At 41.6% G+C, this 27,899-nt stretch overlaps 1 protein-coding gene across 1 annotated transcript in view; it reads left to right on the top strand.

Moving 5' to 3' along the window:
- The window catches only part of SKAP1 (src kinase associated phosphoprotein 1), a 502,719-nt gene that overhangs the window by 71,416 nt on the left and 403,404 nt on the right, over positions 1-27,899 (top strand). The window contains exon 3 of the mRNA XM_087915468.1: positions 3,396-3,421. Coding sequence (XP_087771594.1) covers positions 3,396-3,421 — 26 coding nt within the window. The remainder of the gene's footprint in view (positions 1-3,395; positions 3,422-27,899) is intronic.

The raw sequence follows: 27,899 nt of genomic DNA, 5'->3' as shown, positions 1-27,899 counted from the left end.
AGGGAAGCAGGCAAACAGACAGACCTTTTGGATGGATGAATGGATGGATGGACAGATGGACAGACAGACAGACAGAACTCAACAGCGGCGGCACTTTGGGAAAGCGGTGGCAGCAGCTTTTCCCAATGTGCTGCCGCATTGGTGACTCTGTCTCCGGAGTGGTGCTACAGTCAATGGGTGAAACTGCAGGTCAGGCCGGTGCCACGAATGCCCCCTTGCTGCCTCTTAGCACCCCTCTGCCAGCCCCTTGGGAATGCTAAGAGGTGGCAGGAGGTGGTGTGTCAAATGTGGCAATGGTGGCTCATAACATGCCACCGCTTCCGCATTGGAGGTGCTGGCTCTGGAGCGGTGGTACAGTCAATGAGTGAACCTGCAGGGCTGGCACCTCAAACGGCCCCCTGCTGCCTCTTAGCACCCCCTGCCAGCTGCCTTGCCTCTTAGTGCCCCCCTAAGGCACCCCCCCTGGGGGGTGGTACAGCCCACTTTGGGAACCACTAGTTTAATGTAACCAACCAATTGCTGGAGGGAAATATTCCCAGCAGACTGTCCAATCAATTAGATCTAAAACTGTTACTAAAATATATCCAGCTGCTAGAGTATTTTTGCTGTAAAGCAGGGGTCGCCAACCTTTTGGAGCTCAGGGACCACCAAACTCATAATTTTACAACCCACGGACCACCTTCGCTCAAAGTTTCCTGCGCCACTTACGCTTCAGCACTTTGACTCCCAGGGAAAGGAGTTCCCTTTCTCTCCCTTCTCACCTCTACCAGGAAATTACTGGCCGCTGGCCGGCTGAGGGTGGGCAGGCAGGCAGGCAGGCACGAGCCGGAAAAGCAGTGAATGTGAGCCTTCATTGAGCCCTGGTCCAGTGGGGTGGGCAGGATGAAGAGGGGCACTCCAACCCCATGACGACTCCAACCACAACAGCCAAGAAGGTGGCGGCTACAATGGTGGCTAGGCCCCGCTGTGGCGTAGCTATGGAAATGGGCAGAGATGGTGGCCACTGAGGGACAGAAAGGTTGCTGGAGCGGTGAATGAGGCGCTCCAAGTGCAAGCGGCTCTCATCACTGCCACCGCCATTTCTGAGGGGCGCCTCGGCTGCCATGGAAGGTCGATCGGTCAGTCTTCTGATCCAGGAAGGAGTTTGGCCAAACTCCTGTCCCTGGGAGACATCCAAGCAAGGTGGGGAGCAGTGGTGGCATTCAGGGCAGGAGAGTCGGCTAGTACGAGGCACTTTGGGAAAGAACCAGGGAGAATTCTGGGAAGCCTTGCTAGCCCACCCCCCATTGCTGCCACTGTCCTTTCTGAAGTGCCACTGCAAGCATTCCAAGCAAGGTGGGAAGTGGTGGCAGCAGCAGCATTCAGGGTAGGTGATTCGGCTGGTGCAAGACACTTCAGGGAAGAGTCAGGGAGGGTTCTGACACTGCCATCTCCTATGCACTCCCCTCCCTGGACGCATCAGTTCACTCACCAGCATCACCACTTTGCCAGTTTCCTTTGGCTCACAACAATGGGCACGGAGTGTGTCTCCCTCCTTACATGAAATGTGTTCCCCTCACGCACCCAATTACAATGGCAGGTGCACGAGAGGGGTGCTTCGCCAGCAGGCCCTGCAAGAAGTGCGGAAAGGCACAGCTTTTCCCCATCCACTGCCAGACCCAACATGTGGTGCCCGGCTGGGCTTGCCCAAAGGGGTCAGGGTAGGAAGTGGCACTCCTTCCAAGGCTGGAGGAAGAGGGCCTTTGAGCCTCAGACATCAGTTTGGGCAGTGCCCTGCTGACTTGCCTGCTCATGGAGAGGGAAGCCCCTTTATCCCTGAGTCACGTCTTCCCAGAACACCGACCGAGCAGGGAATTTGGCTGCAACCCTCAGCTTGGAACAGAGATGTGGTGGTTTAACTATGCCCCACTGTTTCTGCAACAACAACATTACCTTGTCATGGCTGGCGAGATTTCCAACCCCACCATGGGCAGGTCCCATATTTCAGAGCTGCAGTAGACACAAGACTGGCCCTTTGGTCATTCCGGAGCAGCTCCGGGATGACCAAAGGGCCAGTCCTGTGACTACTGCAGCTCTGGAATAAGGGACCAACTTTCCCACCATTAGCCAGCCACCCTGTGAGATTCCCCCCGTTGTTGGTCTTACCTTCCAGTTCCAGCTCACGTGGCTCTATTCAAGGTAAGGTTTGCGCTCAGATGAAGGGTGGGGGCCAGTGGGTGGGCGGACCATGTGGGCGGCACAGCCTTGTGTTCCCAGGCAGTCTGGATTAATTGTTTTGGGGGGTGCTTTGGGGGGGACATTTCTCTGCCGCCCACCAAAATTTTCTCATGGCTCACCGGTGGGCTGCGGTCATTGGTTGGCAACCACTGCTGTAAAGGACTTCAGACAGTTTGGGAGGAGCCAACAGCAGATTTGAATGGCACCTGGGAAATATAGGCATTTGCAATAGGCCTGAAATAGAAAGAAGAAAATGTCTGCAGTCAGGAAGTGGTGATGGTCAGTACTAGTGATAGCCCAAGCAGAAAGTGTCAGTCTGCCCTAAACTGTACTTTAATGTGATAATGGAGCTTCCTTCAACTGAAAGAACTCTTCCAGAAAAATCTTAGTGCTAATATCAGTTTTTCATCAGTTTTACAGTTAGGTATCAAAAGATACTTGCTACTGATCTTTCATCATGGAAAGATGCTAGAGCTTTGAAAAAAAAATTGTAAGATTGAAAATACATATAGTCCTTGACTTATGGAACCCAAAATTTCTGTTGCAAAGTGAGACAGTTGTTAAGTGAATTTTGCCCATTTTATGACCTTTTTTTTAACCACAGTTGATAATAAGTCACTGCAGTTGTTAAGTTAGTAACATGGTTGTAAAGTGAATCTGGCTTCCCCATTGAATTTGGTTGTCAGTAGATAGCAAAAGTTGATAACACGACCTTGTGACAGTGCAACCTAAATAAATATAGGCCAGTTGCTGAGCATCCAAATTTTGATTATGTGACCATGGGAGATGCTGCAATTATCATAAGTATAGTTTTTCATTGCCATTGTACCTTTGAATGATCACAAAATGAAAGATTGTATAGTAAGTTGAGGATGACCAGTACAGTGTATTTAAGGTGAACATTTTAAAAATCTCCATTTGTTCGATCAAGTCTGACTAGTTTCACTTCTCTAGATTTGGATTTGCTAAAAATAGTAAACTAATAACAAGAATAATTGAAAGATTCAGTCCAGGTAAATGCATACAAAATGGAACTTTAAAAATTGCCTAATATATAGTCTGTTAAGATGTCTAGAAATAACAGGATAGTCAATTGAATACAAACTTTATATTTATGGATGTAAACATTTGTGTAGATTCTGTTTTTCAACAGGTCTTTGTCATTTGTTTTATTTTAGATATCAGTGGGGATTCTTACCAGGAGGTAAGTGTACATTTAATTTTTTTTAAAGAAAGTTGATGACGATGTAGAATGTCAAAGTCGTGGCTCATTGGCCGGTGCGTCACACACTGGCCATGCCCACTTCCAGTTTAACGAAGGGGGAAAAAGTTGTGATATGCCATGTGATGACATATTATTGCAAGTTTGATACCTCTGATGTAGACTAACAGTCTTTTTACATATGATAGAATAGTATATTACATTGAAAATAAATCTGCAAACTTTATTAGCTAGCAAAAAAAAAATTCCTAACATGTTATCCTGGGATCTCTTTTTCCTCCCTCACCAATTCTTTACAGTTCATTATATAGTGTAGACATGGATCTCCTATATTTTGGCAGCTTGCTTGATTACCATGTAATTCAATTCAGTTCAATTGGTTTGAAAAAAAAATCTATAGTATTATATAATCAGTTATTCTTAAGTAAAAGTCTTGCAGACTTTTCCATCATGTTCTTTGATATCCCTCTCCCCTCCCCCCATTTCCTAGAGGCACTTTTCCTTTTATTTTTCTTCTCTAGGATTTAGTATGTGATTCTTGTTTTATTCCTCCTTACTTTATAGCATTGGGACAGGGTAATTGTGAAGTATAAGAAGATAAATTTATAAAACTTTTTAATTTATATGTAATATTATAAACTGTTTTTAAAAGAATTATAATTTTTTTACAATTCAGTAAAAATGTACTTAATGTTCAGTCATTTTTAGTATAGTTGATAATAAAGTGCTATAGATCCATATGTGTTTCATTTTTGTGTATGTCAGTTCTTACATTTAGAAAATCAAATGCAATTCGTGGTGTTTAAATGCCTTGATAGGTTCAGCATGGTCCCTTTCTTGGCAGTATTGGAAGAAATGTCCATCTGGGTTCAGTTCCAACTGGGAAGAAAGACACGGGAAGCATTGAGACTGCTTGGAAGGATGGTTTAATGGTGGACAGGATTACATGGTTTGAGTCCTGGGCAAAACTGAGCACATGGTTGAGAGAGGGAGAGAGATTTATACCCTCTGTTGGGCTTTAAACTTGCTTCCTGTTCCTAAGGCAAGAAATGTGTCCTGATAGCTTGTCAGACTCCCATGGGGCCATGCAGGGGTAACTTTGTAGGTTGTTTTGAGTCCCAGGCTTGGTTAAATCTTGCTGGGTGATGTAATAAAGGGGTTTGGGGCAATTCCTATTATGGCTTAATGGCTTTGTCTAGTTTGGATCTGAGTGAGGGCTAATCCAGTCACCCTGGAGCTTAAGGTCTTTTGTGTTGTAGATAAGATGGCCCAGTCTTTTGTCTTGTAGATGGCACCAAAATATCTGCTGGGGCTCAGTTTCTGTGTCCCTTAAGATTTCTATTTCTCTTTTAGGGAAAATATTCTGCCTTTTAAATATTTCCTAGAATATTTCATTATTTTAGGAGAGGGGTGGATATTAACTTTTTACAGCAGATTTGTAGAAGGAAAATATTTTTAAAAGACATGGCTTGCAGACTAAATGCTACAGATTTCAGGTTCTCTGTAGCACATGGCCAGTTACTTCTTGCCACAAAAAGAAATGGTACATATGTATACTACACACACACGCGCACACACATACATACACATAATCTGTTTTGCATATATAGTGGAAAAAACAATCTTGAGAGTTAACAAATTTGATACTTGCTTTGGAAACTGCAGTGCCTCCTCTTAGAAGGCAACAAAGAAAACCAATCATAGAGAGGATATGTAGCGTCCCTGACAATCCTGTATACTGCAGTGAAGAATTGCTTATATGCTGTGTTCTGGATAGAAGGAAATGAACTTCCAATAATGTTTTCTGCTGTCCTCACCACTCTCTGCACAGAGAGTAATACTTTCAAACCACACAGTAATACAACAAGGGGTGGGCTTCAAAAATTTTAGCAATGGATTCTCTGCCCAGTTGCTGTGTGGGTGTGGCCTAGTCAGCCTCCTGCACCACGGGAGGTGGCGTTTTTGCCCTCCCCAGTCTCCAGAGATTTTCCTTGAGCCTCTAGGAGGGCGAAAATGGCCTTTCCAGGCTCTGGAAGACCTGTTTTTCACCTTCCACAAGCCTCTATGGGGTCATTAGACTTGCCTGGGATCCAAAATGGGCCACATGGAACTCCTGGGAGCGGAAGGGAAGGGATGGGTGAGGCCAGCCAGGATGGGATTTGGGGGTTCCCCCGAACTGCACAGAATCTTATCTAGGGACGCTCCCGAACCTCTGTGAACCCCCAGCAGCCCACCCCTGAATATGACAGGATATTTTTAATCATCCCTCTAAAAAAAGTGGTAAGGAGAGGGGAAGATAGATTTGCTCTTCTCATATGACATACAAAATACAGGGGCTGCTGTGACCCCTTCACCAGTGTCTCACTGTTTGAGTGACCAGGTTAACCTGCTCTTTAGCTGCATACTCAGAAACTTGATATTATTACCCACCTCCACAGTTGAATTATTAATACACAGAGGTGTATGGCTGTGCCACAATGAAGGTAATTACCGTCATTATGATCCTGAATAAGGCTCACTGCTGTTGTATCATCTGCAAACTTCACAATAATGGTTGGTAGCAAACATTGCACAACAGTCATGGATCAGCCAGGAGACCAACAGCAGACTGAGCAGACACAGCCCTGAGGAGAATTTGTGTTCAAAAACATGGTGTTAGAAATATTAGTTCCAACTCTCACATACTGGGGTCTATCAGTGAGAAAAGTTGTTAAGTTAGTAGCACAATTGTTAAATGAATCTGGCTTCCCCATTGACTTGGTTGCAAAAGATGATCACATGACCCTGGGACATGCAGCCTTCATAAATATGAACCAGTTCCCAAGCATCCAAGTTCTGATCATATGACCATGGAGATACTGCAATAGTCATAAACATTGAAAATATGTGTTGTCATAAGTCATTTTTTTCAATGCTGCTGTAACTTTGAATAGTCATTAAACAAATGGTTGTAAGTTGAGGACTATGTGTAATGATATGCTTTTTCAGGTGAGGGACATTTTTCATAGATTGCTCCTTACCTGAAAATAAGTTTATAAAATCATTGTATGGCAACATGACTGCTTCTAAACTAGATGTCACTAATCCTAATATCAATTAGCAGAGACATGCCAGAGACTGGACAAAACAGTATACATAACTGCTATACACTTTTACTTGGAAAAAATATATAAGAATAATAAGACCTTGCATGTTGATGGCTGTGATGTTCTCTGCCTCCCATCTCGCAGTGGAATTGGTTTGGTTAATATTTGCTTCATGTTCATGAAAACAATCTGCTTAAGGTAAAGCTTTTTTCTTCTTAAAAACAAGTTTGATTACATAGAATATTTTTAAAAATGTCTTATATAAATTTAATTTTCTTCATTGGCTTCAGAATAAAATTCCCATATGATAGTCACTCATCCTCATTTGGTGCCAAGGGGAGGAGGAACTCCATTTCTAACACATGTTCATCTTTGGCAACACAGAAATGTCAGAAATCCAGTGGTGCCTTGAATTCCCACTAGGATAGTGTTATCACATTTTAATATGAGTCTCGGTACTTTTAATTGCTTTCAAATCGTTGTTTCCCTGCATTTCCTTGATGAACTGGGCATCTGGCATCATTGGAGAGACAGTGAAACAAACAGCTGTGTTCAGAATTTTTAAAAAAGACCTTATTAGAACACATAAAAGGATATTTTTTCTTCATAGAAATGTTTACATCCATTAATATAAATTCTGCTACTTGGATTATTTTGCTAAACTATCACAGAGATCTTTACACAATACCCATGAGCTAATATTTTTTAAAATTCATTTGTACTGCATACTCACTTTAAAATTTTGCGTTCACTCTTGTCTTTTTAGTTTGACAGGTCTACAGGGATTTCAAACCACAGCAGTTGGAATGGTTACTAAATCTGCTTTCCATTTTAAAGACTAAATTAATCTCTCCCTTTCCCTACTCTATTATTTACTTCATAGACAATATATCTATGTGGGGCAGAATATATCAAATGGTTTATAATGTGTATAAAACATGTTATCCATGATTAATATAAAATATGTTGGCCAAGCCATATCATATCTCCCAATCCTTTTGCTAGGCAATGCACCATTTCCAGATCAGTAGAAGAAATGTGGTAATGTTGGCATTGATTGGGGATTTATTCTGGTAGCTAAGATTTTTTTTCTTTGTATTTTTTCATTATAGTCATATAGTTGTCCTAGCACTCCTTGAAAAATATACCTCTGAAAATATTGTTTCATGATCACATGAGGCTATTTAAAGGGCAGTCTAAATCAGCTGTTTTATTTCCCAGAAACATGAACTTTAGCTTTTGCTAAAGAAGAAAAATACTTTCTCATATGCTGAATTTTTCCCTTCCTCAAAGATTACTTTTAAAAATTTCTTATTTTTTTATTTTTACAATATACAAATAAGTAAAAAGTTTGTAAGCACACAAAAAACATGTGTATTACCATAGATATGTAAAATCAAATCAATTTTTGAAAAAGAAATTAAATCTTGCCCATTTAGAATCATATTAATAATCTTTCTATTATATTGATGCCCGATTCAGAAGCTGAAAGTGAAACCATTTATTTATCACATTAATATAGCTACATTTAATAACTACAGAGAACTGATATTAAAAAACAATGCAGTCATCTCATCAAATCATCATTCCCTTTACATCCTCAGGCGTGCTAATACATCCATGTTTTAAAAGACTTTTGAAAGAATGTCAAGGATGGGGCCAATCTCACATTGGGGTGGAACAGGGCAGGTGCCCTGGAGAAAAGGCCCATCTCGTTCTAGTTCTTCTACTTCTAGTTCTTCTATGGGAAGAACAGATATAATCGGGGGAGATAGTCCCTTAAATAACTTAGCCCCCTGCCATGAAGGCCTTTAAAGATTAAAACCAACAGATTTAATTGGACCCATAAGCAACTCATGCAATTCATGGAACAGAGGTGTAACATACTAGGGGAGCACATAGCTTTTCATTGTGCATTAAACTAGTTGAAACTTCTAGATATTCTTCAAGGGCAGCCTATGTTGAACATGTTATATTAGTCCATTTTGGAGTGACCAGGATATGAATAATTATAAGCAGAGCAGGAATGGGTATAATTGGTCATAATGCAAGTCTGTGCAAAATTCCCCTTAGACACAGTTACCATTTATTATTTGAGCAAAAGTTGTAAATCTAAGACAATCCCCAAGTTTGGTCTACTTATGGTAATCTGAATGGTAGTCCCATTCAGCATCAAAGATGGTATAGTCCCTGAACTGGAAGATCCCAAAATCCAGAGCCACTCAGTCTTCCCAGGATTCAATTTAAGATTTTAAATTTAAATCCAATAATTAAATTCAAGATTTTAAATTTAAATTCAATAATTCAAAGTTTTGAATTTAAAACTAATAATTCAATTCAAAATTTTAAATTTAGATTTAAATTTCTTTTCAATAACACAAAATTGTCTTGCATTGCATACTCCAAGCTTAGTAAATCCAAAATTCTAAATTACTTGATACATTCCAAATTTTCAGTATATAATACATCCCATTACTATCTTGAAACTATTCTTTTTCTTAAAATCATATTACAATAATGTAAATATTAAACCAAAATAGAACAATCACATATCAAGTCCAATTCATATGACTCAAATTCTCCTGAAATATATTTATTTTATTCAGAATGCTTTATTAGTCAGTATCCACCCTCAGCACAGTGCAGTATGGCAATATTCATCTAATCTTTACATTTGACAGGTCTCTCCATTTGTATAATGGGGAATATAGTTTCTTAATTATGATAAAAGTTAAAATAAAATTAATGCTCAGTCTATTTTAATAACACTCAGTCTATTTTGCTATTTTTTCAATATTGATGATAGCAATGGGTTTAGCCCATTTGTGTATACACTTATTTTCTTGTATGCCATTAAATATTATCAAATGCAAGCTGTTGCCTGTCTTCTTTCCAATCAGGCAGCACTGATAATACTTTGCAGTTTTTCAGTTGAATTACAGCATTGTTTTGATGCTTTTAATAAGTTTAATACAAATTTTATTTCTTATATCAGCATTCTCAGATACTATAGCACTTTTGTGTCATGTGGGAGATCTTTTCCTGCTAGTTTCCCAATAATTTTATATTAAAAGGCAGTATTTTTTAAAAAAGACAGGAAAATCTGCATGATTCAAAAATATCAGCCTGAAAAATATTGTATATCTTGTCTGGCAAAACAGACCAGGGGATAGATATAAGGGTTAAGAATAGCTACACATATTTGCATATGTTAGATTACACCTATTACTATGGGACAGAAAGAGTATTGTCTTACCTGAACACTTCTTCTCATCACGACGATGGAGAATCCATAGATGGGTTGACACATGCCTTTCTGCCCGGAGACTGAGTCCAACTGTTTTTGCCACACACTTCATCAACTGTCACTCTCCCCAGTTCACGACTAAGGCGCAGCACTCTGTAGGACTCTTCTGTGGCATTGACTCCTCTGGTCGTCCTCTGCTAAATGAAGGACCTGACTACCTCCCAGGGAGGGAATGGATTCTCCATCGTTGTGATGAGAACAAGTATTCAGGTAAGGCAACGCTCTTTCTCCAACACAACGATTGAAGAATCCATAGATGGGACATACTAAAGCCTGATGTCCCTGTGGGTGGGGATTGTAGGCCTGAGTCCCCCTAGCTACATGCACTCTCTGAAGCACCCTCCTCCCAAAGGCAGCATCAGCTGAGGCAAAGGTGTCCAACTTATAGTGGCTCACAAAGGGAGATGGTGAGGACCATGTCGCCGCCCTGCAGATTTCCTTGATCGAAGCCTGCGTTGCCCATGCAGCTGTGGTCACGGTGCTTTGCATAGAGTGGGTGGTTAATTGTCTGAGGACTGGAATCAACAGTGTCTCATAGGCCTTTGCAATACATGCCCTTATCCAGCGGCCTATGGTTGATGAAGTGACCTTTGAACCCAGAGAAGAAGGTTGAAATGAGACAAACAGTGATTTGGATTTTTGGTGAGGTAAAATCCATTTTATGTACCTGTGTAAGGCCCTCCTTACGTCCAGAGTATGCCATCTCTGTTCCAGCGGATGGGAAAGACCTGGACAGAAATTTGGCAACACTATCTCCTGGGCCCGGTGGAACCAGGAGTTGATCTTGGGGACGAAGGAGGGATCCAGACAGAGAACCACACTGTCTGCATGGAAGGTCCAGAGTTTCTCTCTCACAGAGCAGCCAATTCCGAGATTCGCCTGGCTGATGTGATGGCGACTAAAAAGGCAACCTTAAAAGACAAAAACTGCAGACTCGTAGACCTGAGAGGTTTGAAAGGTGGTAAGGTAAGGATATGTAAAACCTTAGCTAAGTCTCAGGTTGGATACCTGTGAACAATAGGTGGCTTTAAATTGACCGCCCCCCTCAAAAAGGAGTGCACCACCTCCAAGGCTGCGACACAGAGAGAGACTGATGAGGTCTGCAAACCATGGCCATCTGGGCCAATAGGGTGCGAACAGCAAGAGTTCGGCCTTTTCCTGATAACTCCTGGTATGATGGGGAGAGTAGGGAATGCATACAACAGGCCTCTGGGCCACGCACAGTGGAGGTCGTTGACTCCCTCTGCTCCTGGGGTTGGAAACCTCGTGAAGTATCGGGGCAGTTGAGAGTTCGTTGGGGTGGCGAATAAGTCCAGGATTGGATGGCCGAACCTCCTGCACAGTTCCTGGAAGATGTCTGGCTTCAGTTGCCACTCGGAGTGGTCCACCATGCTCTGGCTGAGAAAATCTGCCTGCATGTTTGTCAACCCTGAGATGTGTTCCGCCTTGATGGAACTCAGGTGAGTTTCTGCCCAGAGAAATAGGTAGTCCACCTCGCGCATGAGAGACTTTGAGTGGGTGCCCCCCTGTTGGTTGATATGCACTTTTGTGGCTACATTGTCAAGATCAATAGTTGTTGTTCCTCTACCATGGCTTCAAAGAGACGAAGGACAATGTGGATGGTTCTGAGCTCCAGCCAGTTGATGTTGTTCATCAGGTATGCCTGAGACCATTGTCCTTGAGCCAGCTGCTGCTGGAGATGGGCTCCTCATCTGAAGAGGCTGGCATCTGAGGTCAAGGTCAGACAGCTGGGCTCCTTGAATACTGTCCCCCTGGCTATTGCTGGGGACACCCATCACCTGGGGAATCTGAGCATCTCTAATGGAACCCTGACCTTGGCATTGGAATTGCTGCTCCTTTTCCTCTGGAATGGTAGAAGGAACCATTGTAGAGTTCTTAGATGTGATTGGGCCCAAGGAACAATGGCTATGCATGAGACCATCTTTCCCAGAAGTTGAGACAGAACTGCCAGTAGAACCAAACGTTCCATCCTGATTTGAGTGACCAAGGACTTGATAATGTCCAGTCGCTCCTGGGATAGATAGACCTTGCACAGCCTGGTGTCTATCACTGCTCCTAGATGGAGCAGTCGAGTAATAGGTATCAAATGACTTTTCTGAAAATTTATGGAGAATCCATGTTCCTGTGGAACACAGATTGTAGTCTCTAGATGCTGCTGAGCAAGCTGGGGCGAGGACGATTGGATGAGAATGTCATCCAGGTAGCACTGGAGAGGCACCGGGATGGATCTGAGATGTGCCGCCAGTGCCTTTGTGAATGACCTGGGAGCTGAGGCTAAACCGAATGGTAGACCTCTGTACTGGAAGTGAAGATCCGAGTAACAGAACCTGAGGTACCATCAGTGTCGGGGATAGATGGGAATGTGAAGATAAGCCTCTGTCAAATCAATCAATGACAGGAGATCGCCCTCTCTGATGCCGTCCAAGATTGACTGCAGAGAGTGCATTTTGAACCTCTTGTACGTCAAATGGACGTTTAACCTTTTGAGGTCCAGAATTGGTCTCCATCCCCACGAGGCCTTCGGAACGAGGAAGACAATCAAGTAGAATTTGTGCCCCCATTGATCTTCCAGGACTGGCTTGATGGCCTGGATTTCCAGGAGATGTTGGATCGCCTTGTGCATGAGATCTCTCTTAGTGGTGTTCCTGGAGGTGGGGCAATGGACAAAGTGCCACGGAGGAATGGAGAAAAATTCCAGAGTTCGGCCGAATCTTAGAGTGTTCAGAACCCACAAGTCTGAAGTCATCTTCTCCCACTGGTGGGCAAACAAGATTAGATGCCCGCCAATAGTGGGAGAGCTCTGGCAGTCACTTGAAGCGACAGAAAGGGCTCCCCCCACCCCCATGAAAGGGCCACTTGGCCTGAGGTGTTGTTGTTGTTACCTGAATCTCTCTCTGAAGGAAGACCTATCCTGAGGGTCGGATCTGTGAGGGAAACTATGATGAAATTAGGAGTGGTCGGCCCCTATGTCTTGTGGATGAAAGGGAAACCAGTGACCATAGGGAGAAGCTCTCCAATCCACCCTTCTTGTGATAACGGACAAGACCTTATGTTTGTCTTTGTTTTCGGTAAGAAATGGGTTCAAGGACTCTCCAAAGAGTTTGGACCCCTTGTAAGGCACAGAAGCCAACCTCCATTTTGTCTTTGCATCCACCTGCCATTGGCGGAACCATAAAAGGTGGTGAGAAGCAACATTAGAGGTGAGGGCCCTAGAGGAGAGATGAGCAGCATGAAGGGAGGAATCCACCAAAAACTTGGCTGCTGCCACCAGCTTGTTAATATCCTGGTGTATGCATGTCTCCTCTGGGGGAATCCTCACCTGCAACTCCTTAAGCCAAAGCAAGGAGGTCCTAACAAAAGAAGAGGTGGCAGTGGCTGCCTTAATTGCCGAGGCGTTGGCACGGTAAGTGCGGTGGAAATTTAATTCTGCCTTCCTGTCCTCAGCCCTCATGGCCTCAGCAATGTCCCCAGAGACAGATGAAGGAGAAACTAGGAAGACTAACGGATCATCCACTGAAGGCAACTGTAAGGAGTTAGACAAAGAGGGGACCATATTAAAATACCTCCTGTCATTTCCTCTCATCTTAGGGAAGGTGCCCAGTTGGCACCACTGCTTATGAACTACCTCAGTAAAAAGCCTGGGGCAGGGGATGTCTTCCTGCATAACCACAGGTTCAGAAAATACAGCCTTATCAGATACCAGAGGCACTGAAGGACCTGACACTGTGGGCAGACTAGTCCCAATTTGGGACATGGCACTGGCCTTATGGAGGAGGGACTTAAACAATGCTGGGCAAAACAGCCCAGTGAAGTGGGGGGATCTGGTACCAAGTCCAAGTCATCATCAGAGAAGCCCTGTTCCACTTGGCCAGGTTCCTCTATTACAGAAGGTTTGCTTCTGAGGGAATGGGTGGGAGAAGTGGCCCTATGAACCTGCTCAGCTTCCCTGGGATACAAGGCTGATCTGCCTTTCCTGGATCTGGTCTTTCTGGGAGCAGCTGAAGAATCTCCCTGCTCAGCCATGCTGTTAGCTTCAGAATCTGATCAGCCATCTTGACAGCTCCCTTAGTCCAGAAAGGAGTAGCTGTTCTGTCTGCAGCCAGTTAAAAGAGCTTCAGAAAAAAATGGCAGTGCTGCCTCCCTTCCAAAACCAGGGCTAAGATGCAATGGGCAAAATGGCGGCAAGCCAGCACACAAACGCCCATAGCTTCTCTCAGGGCTCAGTCAAAAAAAGGGCGTTGGTACCTACCTGACATGCCCGTTCTCTTTGAGCTGTGAAGAGCATCCAGTAGTGGGGAGGTGCTTCAGTCTCTGCATGTCTAGGCTGGGCTTAATTTGTGGAATGCTCCTCCTCCTCCTCCACGGGACTCCTCCCCAGCGTTCCCCAGTTTTGGCGAAGACAAGAGAAATAACCGCCCTTGTCCTCAATGCCCTAACAATTCATTGGCCGAAACAGGACTCCACCAGATGGAAAAAAGGATGGGGCTGGATGCTCTTCACAGCTCAAAGAGAATGGGCTTGTCAGGTAAGTACCAATGCCCTTTCTCCCATGAGCTGTTCAGAGCATCCAGTAGTGGGACATACCAAATCTTGGCCTGTCCTACGGGAGGGACTCCGTCTGGCCTGGAATCTCCTCCTGGTCCCTGTGGACCTGTTGCAGAACTCTTCTGCCAAAGGAGGCATCAGTGGATGCAAACACATCTATTTTATAATGCCTAATGAATGGTGATGGAGAGGCCCAGGTTGTGGCTTGACAGCTGGTGGTGAGGAATTGCTGCCTGTGGGGTGCTCCTAACGGCAAGTCCCCCCACCCTTCCCCCCATTTTGCATGTTTTAAAATAGGTCTAAATGTGGGGAGGGGCTTAATTTCATTTTATGCCTAGAAAACATGCTGGGTCTTCCTATTGGGGGAGGTCGTATTGTTGGAGAAACACAATATAAGTTTAGCAATATCTTGGTGCGCTCTAAGGTTGGAATTAGGGACATGTTCCTGTAAGAGGCGCAGCCATCTGAGAGAAGAATGGGTGAAGAAGGAGGTGGCCATGGCTGCTGTGATGGCCCACGCATCAGACTGATGGGCTCTGCGTAGGGCTAGCTCGGCCCATTTTTCCTCCGCCTTTAATGCCTCCAGTGCATCATTGGGAATGGAGGAGGATGGTAATCCCACTATAGATTCATCTACCTCGGGAGTATTCAATAATTTTGAGAAATCAGGGGCCAAACTGAAATATTTCCTGTCATATCCAGTCGGGGCTGGGTACACCGCTGCAGAGGCCCACTGTTTCTATACCAGGTCTGAAAACATGGGAGAAACTGGGATCACCTCTGCTTCGACTACTGGTTGGTTGAAAATTAGATCTTCTGGTCCCTCTTCCGAAGGAGTTGGAGTGGTAGAAGGGGTCAGCTTGTTTAGGCGTGCAATATTTTTTGCCTTAAACAAGAGAGATCTGAAAAGTTGTGGGCGGAATAAGCCTGTAAAAACAGGTTGGTCAGGAACAAGGCCCTCATCCTTAGACATTCCCCTTTCTAAGGGGTCTGCTTCTGACAGGGGCTCGCTGTCATGTATTGATCCTGATGCAATCTCTTCCATTTGATCAATTTGATCCACCCCTTCCTCCTCCTCCTCCTCCTCTTCAGTCGGCCCTTGGAGGGGGACCTCCCCTTGTAAATGTACCTGGATATAGTGCTGCTCCGACCTGGTTAATGACTTCAGCGATTGGGAATCATAATCGGTGATCACAGGATATTCCCTGGTCATAACTGCGTGTTGAAGACCTGCTGCGATTCCCTGGTGGATTGCCAGCTCCATCCAGGCCTTCATCCTCTCTGGAACTTCCTCTGGAAGAATGTCATCCTGACGAAGACTGGCAGCCGTCGGAGTGAATATAGCTTCGGGAGCCCTTCGCGTGGTTGGTGTCCCAGATACTTGGGCCTGTTGGCCTTGGGGAGCCAAGCTGCACCTGGATGAGAGGGAGAGATCTAGGGGAGGAGGAGGGTGGGAAGAGGTAGACGGACCTGGACTGGAGGAGGGGAAGTCCTGTGAGACCTTGTGCACCTCCCTTGTACACTTATCCATCTGTTTTTGTAAAGCTTTATGGAGCGTGATGGCATGCCTTTCTGAAGTTTTAGAATTCCCTTTAGCCTGCTTAGGTTCGTGCTGAGATTTGGCATTGACCTTCAAGGATGAGGCCTGAGAGCTGCTACCGTCTGCCATTTCGATTGAAGTTGGAATTGCAGTATGCTTGTTATACAATGCAATACTGTGAAGGCGGTTGGCATGCCCAGGGGCCTGATCTGAGTACAGACCAGTTGCCCTGATGATGTTTTTATTGCCCCCTTTCCTCTTTTTTTTTTTTTTGAATAATACCTATCTATAATGAGTCGTATCTCAGTAATAATATTTTATTGATATTAAAATATTATCATGAAGAAAAATTATTATTATTATTGTTGTTGTATTATATAACCATATAACTATATATATATATATATATATATATATATATATATATATATATATATATATATATATATATATATATATGTAGATCTTTAGTTGTTAGGGTTTTCTCCCGCGTAAGATTTGAAGTATCTAGGCAACGTTTCGATGAAGTCTCATTCATCATCTTCAGGCTTCTGTCTCCAGCTCTGTGCTTCTCAGAGTAATGGAGATTGCAGCTGCTTCCTCCTTTTAACTGCCAGTGGGGTGGAACTTGATTGGGTGGGGGGCTTGGCTGTGTTCTGATTGGGTGGGGTGTGTTCTCATTGGTAGGGGTTTGGCTGTGTTCTGATTGGTTGGGGGTTAGCCGTGTTCTGATTGGTTGGAGCGTGTTCTGTTCAGGAGGGCTTGGTTGTGCTCAGGTTAGTTTTAGTTGCTGGGGATTTGAGCTGGAGAGTTGTGATCTTGCTGTTTGGCTTCTAGTTCGTGGTCCTGCTGCATCTTCATAGTGGGTGTTGGTTTGCTTCATGTATGGCTCAGAGGGGTTTGAAGTGGGTAGTGATGCAGCTGCAGTGCAGCTTCTGGTCCATGGTCGTTTCTCATTTTCTGAATGGGTGGGAGTCTGAATGGGTGGGAATCTAAACAGACTCCCACCCATTCAGAAAATGAGAAACCAATTATGGACCAGAAGCTGCACTGCAGCTGCATCACTACCCACTTCAAACCCTCTGAGCCAACATGAAGCAAACCATCACCCACTATGAAGATGTGCAGCAGGACCACGAACTAGAAGCAAAACAGCAAGATCACAACTCTCCAGCTCAAATCCCCAGCAACTAAAACTAACCTGAGCACAACCAAGCCCTCCTGAACAGAACACGCTCCAACCAATCAGAACACGGCTAACCCCCCAACCAATCAGAACACAGCCAAACCCCCTACCAATGAGAACACACCCCACCCAATCAGAACACAGCCAAGCCCCACCCAATCAAGTTCCACCCCACTGGCAGTTAAAAGGAGGAAGCAGCTGCAATCTCCATTACTCTGAGAAGCACAGAGCTGGAGACAGAAGCCTGAAGATGATGAATGAGATTTCATCGAAACGCTGCCTAGATACTTCAAATCTTACGCTGGGAGAAAACCTAGAACAACCAAAGATCTACATATAAATACCCTGAGAACCTCAGAAAACATATATATATATATATATATATGCACACACATGGCAATATGTATATGAATATTAATTAAATGGTACAATGCTAAGTGCTGAGAAACCAAACAGCCAAATTGAGAACGCCTAAAGGCCCAGATTGATAAGGGTAGAGGCCTTCAACAGCTTTCCTGCACAGGTGGACACAGGCCTAGGTACTCACTGTTGTGCCACTAGGTTAATTGGGCTGTGAGGGTTAAGCCAACAATTTAACTGTAAGAATAGCCTCGAATGTAGAAAAAAACCAAGACAAGGGTATAATGGTCCCCAGTGTTCCTGAAGGGAACCTCTGCTCGGGACAGAGTTACCTCACACAGCATGAAATGGAATACAGGAACGCGGCCACGAGGTCTTGTAAGAAAAGATGGCCTCCGGCTATTAATCTTTTGGCGCGCTCCCCAGCAGCAAACTCTCGCCGTGTGAAGGAAAAGCCTCTGATGGCTTTTCCTATAAGGCTAAACGGCAGGGAAGGGTGGAAGGCACTAAGCATTTGAATCCTCCACCCCAAGTGGCGTTCAGAGGGGAAGGAAAGCGATACGACTCTGTTGGGAGCAAAGAGCTCACGCCGCTGTTTGGGTAAAAGAAACTCTGTGGCAATCTGTCAAAATGGCAGGGGTAGAAAGATCGGTTGTGGGGAGGGGGTGCGGAGCAGCGTCAAAGCCTCCCGCTGCTTTGGGCGCGAATTGGCGCTTCCCTGTAATGCGAGCGATCTCTGTAATGCAAGCCAACATCGAGAGATTGCAATGTGATTAGAAGGCTAAAGGATTCTAAAGACAAGCTGATTAACTTTCAAACCTGCTAGCAAGGAAAGAATTTTTCCTGTTTCGGCCAAGGAAGAATCACAAGCACTGCCTATCTCTCACGAGGCTGAGCCAAAACTGGAGAACGCTGGGGAGGAGTCCCGTGGAGGAGGAGGAGCGTTCCACAAATTAAGCCCAGCCTAGACATGTAGAGACTGAAGCACCTCCCCACTCCTGGATTCTCTGAACAGCTCATGGGAGAACAACGGAATCACAAAAGGCAAAACGAACTAGAGACCCCAAGGAGGCTGTCAATCAAGCCAGCAAGTTAAACAAGCAGCTTGCCAGGAACCGCTAAGCCGCGTTGCTACCGCGAAAGTAAAAGACAATAAAAACAGCTGAGAAGCGGCTTGACTTTAAAAGGAAAAAATGGTGGCTGAGCTCAGGGCACCCTAGGCGTGGTGGTTGCCCTTGTGTGGGAAAACTATTCCCTTTGGCATTATGTGAGGCTGGTAGCAAGCAGTGGCTACAGGGAAATAACAACGAAGACCAGGAAGCAGAGAAGAAAAAGGAAAAAAAATTGCCTCCGTAGTGCTTTAAAATGCCAGAAAGCTAACCTGAACTACAAGAAGTCAGCTTTAACCACAAACTCTTTCTATCCAGAGAACTACAGGCCAATCTTTTGCCACAACCTTCTAGGGCAAGACTGAGTCGTGAACTGGGGAGAGTGACAGTTGATGAAGAGTGTGGCAAAAACAGTTGGACTCAGTCTCTGGGCAGAAAGGTATGTGTCAACCCCTCTATGGATTCTCCAATCGTCGTGCTAGACAAACACGGTGACTACTGTAACTTCTGCAGTTAATGGAAATATAAATACCTTGGACAAAATTTACTGAAGCCTGGCTAGGCAAAAATGACATTTCTTAAATGTCTGAATTCAGTTTTCCCCAACATTTACAAATATTCATTATATATATTCTAGCAGTCGTTCTAAATCAATTCCATCCATTTCCTATATTATTTTATTTTTATTGCATTTGTCAAAATGTCTACAAAATCTCACAGCTAAGGATCACAATATCTTTGCCCTCTCATCATATGCAGTTCATAACAATTTCCTTCAGAGATTTAATGCAGAATAAAAAGGGATTATGAGAATTGATTTTGATGTTGATTCCAGGGTCTTTCTTAAATCACTCCTCTAATAGGCATCAGAAATTCTTGGTTGGATCACTCATATAAAGACTGAAGTTACAGTTTGAAAAGAGGAGATCAAGCCTATTTCCCTGTTAGTTCTAAATACCACAGTTTCCCCCTTCTCTCCCATATCAATTGTTGCCAGAAGGCTGATTGCATGCATGTTTAGGACAGGTAGGTAACAGGGGAGAATTAATCTATTAATCTATTAATAAAGAAGGATGCTACTCTACTTTTTTTTTAAAAAATAACATGGTAATTTGACTTACTTTAGTTTTCTTTTGCTATTTTGGGCTCCTGATATGTGTGTTCTGTTACTCTAATTGCTATAAGCTTTAGATTCTCAAATATATCTCTTTCTGAATTTGGTCAGCTTTCTTAAGCTCTAACGTTTAAGGAAGATTGTCTAAACTGAAAAATGACACATTGTGTGAGAGTTCAGATGCTCCCAATTATTTAATTCTAACTACACAATTCTTTCCTTGAACCACTATTTTATATCTGGCCCTCACTGATGATCCTTATCTTTCACCTAGAAGCATTGACTAAACTGCAAATGTTTATCCACCCTTTGCTCTGGAGGAGTCATAATAGATAGAATACCAGTAGAGGAAGAAAATATTTCAGAATTGTGAACAGTGGCTCAATCCCCAAGCCTGAAATGTCTTTTTTTCTCACTCTCTCAGTGTATGCAGGTGGTGGAGGTGAGGTTTAGCATGTATAACACATATTTGTATTGTCCACCCACTTCTTCCGTAACTGTTCTTTCTCTCTCGGTTTTGCTATTCATATAGTTATGACAAGAATAAGTGGCAAGTCATTAAAGCAGCACCAAGAACTCAAGACTTTGCAATAAGAAAGGGATAGGTCAGTTTGAAGAAAAAGAAGAGTGTTTTTGAATTATTAGAGTGTGCCCTATTTCTTGGTTAAGTTCTGTTTACTCAAATATCTTTGTGCTTTTGACAACCTGAGGGGTTCTCACATAACTTGTAAACAAAAATAAAAAACTCTTGCTTGCTTTGGTTTTAAGATGTGATGTTAGCTGCCAAGGATAAATTACCAGATTATCAATATTTATACCTCACTGTTAAAATACATTTTATGTTGAGTACTTCAATTTTCTCTCTCTATGCAAGTGCCAGTAAGGATCTGGAACCTATCATTCTCTAAATGAATTGTGATTTTTTTGAAACATTTTCATTCATACAGAGTTAGCATGTTATTGAAGAGCTTAATTTGAACTATGATACAGTGTGTGAAGATGTACATCTTTGTTCATGGATGGAATGGATTTCCTTCCAAGACATAATTGCAGTCTGTCTTAATATTTGTGTTCAGGGACAGAAGAATTAAAATGTGGCTATAGCCAGTCAAATACTTTTAAATTAATAAGTTAAAAGTTGATGGCCAGTCCATATTTAGCTTCATTTGTTCATGCTAAACATTATGTTCTTTCTCCAAGTATCTTAAAATAAAGTAATCCTTTATTTTACTAGATACCAAAAATGTAAACTAATCCCTGCTAAAAACTAAGAGCAAGCATACAAGAAAAAACAGGAGATTATTTACTTATAGGCACTACTTTATTGTCTGTATTTCTGCTGAGAACACACAGAAGTGAACACAGCACATTAAACTCAAATAATAAAAATCAGTCCCAAATGTACCCAAACATACGATCCAGTTTAATAATTATAGAAAACTAATATAACAAGTATAATAACTGGAAAAATTGTTCTAAGTATTTTAAAGACTTTATGCCTATCTGCTTAAATTTATATTAATAAGGGGCTGAAGATTCAGAAGCAACTGAGCCAGGGTGGGATTCTACCAGTTCTGTCTGGTTCTATAGAACCCCTTGTTAACTTTCTAAGCAGTTTGGAGAACCAGTAGTTAGAAGCAATCTCCTTTTGTTTTTTTCCACCCTTATTACATTCTTGCCAGTACGCCTAGACTTCCTGTCTTCAGAGCTTCTGGGGCTTGACTATCTTAAAGGGGAAGGGTTGTTTTAAGATTTTTACACTGCTGTTGGGAGGAAATATTCCCCTAGACAATCAGCACTTTGAAGAAATAATTAAATAATAAAGTAAAGCTTTTAGTGATAGGGAACCAAGATGAGTGACATTCAGCAAGGCTTCTTGGCTAGCTGGAAAGATTGATTTACATACCCTTTCTGAGTTTTAGTCTAAATCTGTTTTTTGGTGAAGGTTAATTCTGTGCTTGGTGACATTTAATCCTGTGTTTATTGATGGGATAATTTTTTTCCTATTCAGCTTCAACAAGCAACAGCTACTGTTGTGATTTAATTATTTGTATTGTGTTTGAATTTTTTCCTGCCGCATGGTTTCTTCTTCTGTCTGGGGAGGGAGTCTTCCTCACTGCTTTAGTACTATCTGGCACTGTCCTTTTGGGGTATACTTCCAAGAGGCAGGATGCAAGCTTGGCACTGATTTTTTTTACTGCCTTTCTGGGGGGCATGTGACCTTTCCTTAAATCTGGATGATTTCCTTATGATAGTTTGTGAGGGGAGTGAGACCAGTTTTAAGTGGTGCAATTGGATCTAAGGATTGCTTTTCCTGGGTGTGCTTTTTCTGGAGAGCTTAAATGACCTCTCTGCTAAAGGGTTTTCACTTTATGAGCAAGAGTTGGCTGCTTGATAGTTATCACTGCATTTTAACTATTTTCATTCCTCAAGGTGCTCTGGCACCCTGCCTGATTTGTATCTCCGGCTTGCAGGTATTTTTAATCTAATGATTGGTATTTAGGGCAGTTTTTTGCAAGTAAAGAAGCTTTTTGTATTTTTGTACAGGTAATCCTTGATTTACAACAGTTCATTTAGTGACCATTCAAAGTTACAATGGCACTGAACCATTTTTCACACTTATGACCATTTCAGCATGAGAGGCCAGGCGAGGAGAAGCGCCCCTTGACATGAATGATGTCGAGTTGGCCATACCCACCCAGTCACATGACCACCAAGCCACACCCACCAACTAAGCCGTGCCCACAGAATCGGTTGTTAAAAAAACTGAATCCCACCCCTGAACTGAGCTATTCAACAACCAATAGCTTGGGGATTTATTCTTAATCAAATGGAAATATTAACTGAGAGCTGATCTTCATTTTAGGGTATACCAGGTAATTTTCTCTTCACTTTATTTTTTGGGAGAATTGGTGATCAGCAGTTGCTTAGCTTTCATCAAAAGTATCAAAAAATAGCCTGTTATCCCTGACATCATATCTGAGGGGACCTAATATAATTAATGAAAAAAATGCTTTTTGCCTTGATGGCCCTGCTATAAAATGGGAGTAGTTGTGTGCTATGGTCTTTTAATTCTGGCATTCTAGATAATGAGTAAAGACCTATGCGGTTTTCTTTTAAAAGACTGCATCAGACTTCTAGTGCTACGTAGTCTTAGATGTGAATTGCATATGTACAATTAAAAACATATTCTGGGCATGCTCAGATGTACCAATATAATTCCTGTAATTTACTAAACATTTTATTTGACAGAGCTGAACCACAACACTGGAAAAAATTCGGCTCTTTAGAGCATTAGGTTTGGATTTCGTATTTTTAGCTAATTGGTAACCCTTCTTCAATTTTACAGGTAGTCCTCATTAACAACTGGCAATTTTACAACCATTCTAAGACAGCCTCTGCATGTTAGGCAGATCAGCTTTGTGACCCATACTGGCATTTTGTGATCACATGACAGTGATTTATGATGTTTTTGGTTGGCTTCTGGAAAAAATATGGCTGCCAAACGAATGGGTTTGCTTAACAACTGCCATGAAGAATGGGTACCTTGACTTGTGACACAGCAACTTACAACTGTAATTTGAGACTCAGTTATGTTGTAATTCAAAGATTACCTATATTTTTCTTTCTGAGTAGGAGAGTGAGAGTATGACATTTTATAAACAACAGGGAATCAGCTGGTATCACGGAAAAGCTGCCAAATGTGTAGCAGTTAGGAGATGTTAAACATTCAAGAAGCTTTTTCAGATTTGATCTTTTAATGCAGTACCAGAATTGTGCCCTTAATATCCTGTCATGAAGGTTCTGCTGGGGGCAAAATAACTTTTTAAGATAAGTTACATTTCCCCGAGATTTTAAAAGCTTTGTTTCTTCAGCAAAACTGGGGAGAGGTGGGCATTACTGCTTTGGTGATGAAATCTCAAGAACTATTTAAATGAATGCTCCATCATTATTCATGTTCATGATGAACTAGGAAGGGTCATGAAATAACTGTTGGGAATTCCTTACATGATGTATTGTCTCCCTGTAGTGTCACCTGAGTTTAGAATTATCGCAACAGAATCTAAGGAATTACATTATTGCTCCTAACTTTTAAGCAGGTACTATCCAAATACTTTTAATGTTCTTTTGTCATGAAGATTAGGAACTTTTGTCAACTTTTGATAAAATGATTAATATACCCAGCTTGTTATTTCTCAGGTAAAGGAAATAGGCTGAAACTTAATTAGAATGGAAAATCTTTTTTACCTGATGACTATACCTTAATGTAATAAAAATGAAATAAAGATATATAACAGGACACTGTTTATTTCCCCTTGCTGTTGGGAATATTCATACTATTTGGTTTCTGTAGCTTGCTTTACTACAGTTTTAGACAACACAGTTTTTTTTCAAGATATGTAGAAACTGATAATTCTTCCTAAATTCGGATATAACTATCTAAACAGAATCAAGTTCTAACATTCACTATTTTAAATTAATTTGGGTGGTAATGGCTTACTACTGGTTTGTGGCCCAAATCTGTTTTGAGTTTATATCTGCATCAGCAAATTTCTTGCAAATTTGCATTAGCAAATTTCTTGCAAAAATAGGAGACTGGCTTTTTTTTTAAAAAAAATTGCTGGTTCCTTTAATTTATTATTTATCCTATATCACCCTTCAGAAATTAACCAGGATATATTTCAAAATAAATGTGGTCCAGGAAAACATTCTCTGATTAGTCACTGCGTCCATACAGACAAATTCTTATTATGCAATCAATCGCTTATCTGAAATTTTCCACACTGATAATCTTATAATTGACAACTGTTAAATACAGGCTGGTTTTGTAGATTGAGGTCCTCAAGCACCTATTGAGATCCATGTGCACCAGGGACTGACTTCAAGGCTGTGAAGATCTGGCTCTGATACTACTCTTTGCAGCTGCCTCTTCATTCCTACTGAGGTGAGAACAAGAAGTAGAAATGCTATCTCCACAGATCTCATCTACTTCCTCCCACACCTTCCTCTCAGCTCTCCTTTTCTGTAGAAGGCATTTAGCCTGGAGAGAGAATTGAGCAAATAAGCTGTAGCAATGAGGAGCAATGCCTTCAAAAGTTCATATTGTTCAGGGATCTCTAAATCTGAAAATTATGACTCTTAAATGCGTGCATTTTCACAAATGGCCCAAAACAACATTACCAATTTATCTCACAGAAGTGTTGATCCACTTGAAGATTTTGCATAGAAATGGAATTATGTTATGTTTTTCACATTTGAAAGATTTCTAAGGGTTCATCTTCAGCTGTTGTGAATCAACACAGCCTTTATGCAAAACATGCAACTGACCTAACAAAAGAATTGTGCTTGAAGTTCTGATGGGCCACAATCCATTTTGACAGCTGCAAAATCAGTTACCATTATAGCAAGCAGGAAGCACCAGTTACAGAAAGAACATGTCCACTCAAAGATGATGGAAAAGGTGCACAGAGCATAACCTGCAAATATAAATCTACTTCCATTTATGTATTTATTTTTAATATTTGTAATATGTTATTCTGTTAAAAACATCAAGGCCTTGTGCAACAAGTCAGAAAGAATAAGGCATTATAATAAAATATACAACGTGCAAAACACTAAATTCTGTAAATATGTGCAGCACAAGATAAAATGATATGCAATTAATATCTCAGAAGGATATATAAAAAGTTCTGAGAAAGGACTAAAAGGCAATGCAATGACTGTGAAAATGTCAATTTTCCAGAGGACTGCAAACAAAGCATTATACGAATGTACAGAGTTAAGTATGTTAACATATATGATTGACAGAGTCGGGGTTTCTAACAGATAAACACACAGCAACATGTGTATGTTTTAAATATTAATCTTTATACCACAGACATCCTAGGAGTGGGTATGTAATGTTTGGATTGCCTTATAGTGCAAAGATATCCAGTTTACAGAATTTGAATCTGCAATATTTGAGTTATATTTATTGAAATTCATAATTTTCTGCACTTCGTTCTTCAGCACACATCTGTAAAACATTATAGGTACAAAATGTGCATATAAGAAAACGCTTCTCAAAAGAGTACTGGGGAGTATACTGGGGAAAAGTGCAAACAACAATAGGTATAGATTTGTAGGCTATGTTTTTAGAAACACTCCCAAAGTGTTTGCCAAAGCAAACAAAAGGATTGAAAATGATAAACTGAGTCAAAAGGGCAGAGTCAAGCCTTCTTACCTTATCTCTCCCAATTTAACATTATTTTCCATAGCTAGTACAGGAGATCAATATGTATTTATTTTCATACCCTGAAAATCTTACCCTTTTTTGCCATCATGTCTAAATTCTTGTACAAATTGATTCATTCTTTCCAAATGTTAATTCCAAATTCTGTTGTTTTTCTGACTTTCTTACAGTCTGTTGAGTTTTAATAATAGGATCTCCCCACCCCCTCCTCCTGCAGGGCTTGCATTTCCTTTTTTGAAGGCCTCTGTCACATTAGTTGCTTGCCATCTGCCTCCTTTATGATGCCAAGAAGTTTGTCATTGGCTGCAATAGGCTAGCATCTTAGCTCATACTAGCCTATGTATATTGTCATTTAAGTATTTCCTTATTGTTAGGGAAGATTTTCCTTCTTTTTTAAGAGAAAGAAAAAAAAAGCTGCACACTGCAGCTCTCCCTACTGGCCAATTCTGGTCATTTCAGCTTGGAAGAGTACTATTCCATAAAAGAATTACACTATTGAGACTCTATTTCGTAGTTTGCCTGCCAATAGCAGTGAAGACCCTTTTTGGGGTCTTCAAATTTAACAAATTTACATCTCTCATTTCCAGACATTGAAGAAAAAATGGTGTTCTTGAAAAGATCATGTCTCTAAGCTGTTTGAAGATCTCTTGGTGAATAAAACAACAGAAATTTAACATTAGGAAAGCTCTTTTGGTTTCATACCTAGTTCAGCAAAACAAACATACTATAACACTATTTCTAAAAACCTTCCATGTCTGCATTCCTTAAAACATTAAATTATATAGGCTTAATAGCAGGGCAGACATGGAATGGATTTTTATTCTATATGTATATATTTCTTTGTTTTATTTGACTGTATCTGAGGAAAAAAAGTTTTATTATAAAGTTTGTATTTAACAAGGGCTAATTGATCCAGCGATGGTATCTTTGTGGTGATCAGGTAACAACCTTTACTGTTTTCCTGATCTATTTGGATTCTTGCAAGATCCTCAGTTAATCAGTTCTGAGTATTTAATCCAAGTATTTTTTAAGTGTTTCTTGTAAGTGAAGACTAAAGTAGTCTGAGTGGCTGAGAATTCAAATTAGGAATTAGGATCATGATTCTGATTAGATCACCTCTTGCAAAGGATGTTTTTATGCCTTCCAAAGCCTATCTCTTTGAATTGGTCTAAGTACAAAGAAGTTATAAGAATCTATAAAACAGTTACACAGTTCAAAATGTTTTGAAAATGTCAAAAGTACAATATAATTTCAGTGCACTATTTATATTTATTAGCTTGTTTTATGGGAGTCATGTAATTTGAAGAAACCTTTCCATTGCACTATAGCCACTAAGAACCTCTGGGAACTTTTGTTTGTTTTTGTCAATATATAAGAAATTATGAACTGGGATAGAAATAACAAGTCAGCCAATGGGAACTTTCGTGATTAAGAAACAGACCTGTTGTGAGCCATGCCAGATGGCTTGGAGACTGGGCATGGCTTAGAGTAACTGGTCTGTATGAATATGGAGCTTCTGTGATTCTGGGTGTTTCTGTGTTTCAGTTCTGGTGGTTCTGGCTTCGGCTGCATGAATATTGTATATATGCATCATGTGTTATATTGTATATAAATAAGTTTCTTCTATAAATGAATCATGTTGAATTATTTACTTGTGTGCTGGTTGGATTGCTGAAAATTCTGAGAGATTATGGGCCCAGAGCACACCAAGCACACAGTCAGACTTAACTGTAATAAGCTGAAGGACATCCTGTGTTAAAAGGAAAAGAGAACAAGGCTGAGAAGGCTTGCAGGATGGCCATTGAGTTCAAGGAGAGTTCTCTGCCTTGATTGGGACAGAAGAATTACATTGTTTGGGCTGCAAAATTTGAATGCTTCCTGAAGGCTAAGGAGCTCTGGGATATTGTTATTAATCCACCCCAGGCACCATTAGCAGCTGCAGATCAAAGGCAGCATGATA

The sequence above is a fragment of the Pseudonaja textilis genome, chromosome Z, assembly GCF_049901715.1.
Source record: "Pseudonaja textilis isolate UNSWEBS1 chromosome Z, rPseTex1.2, whole genome shotgun sequence".
In the NCBI taxonomy this organism is placed as follows: Eukaryota; Metazoa; Chordata; class Lepidosauria; order Squamata; family Elapidae; genus Pseudonaja; species Pseudonaja textilis.
This window is presented reverse-complemented; position numbering and strand designations above follow the sequence as displayed.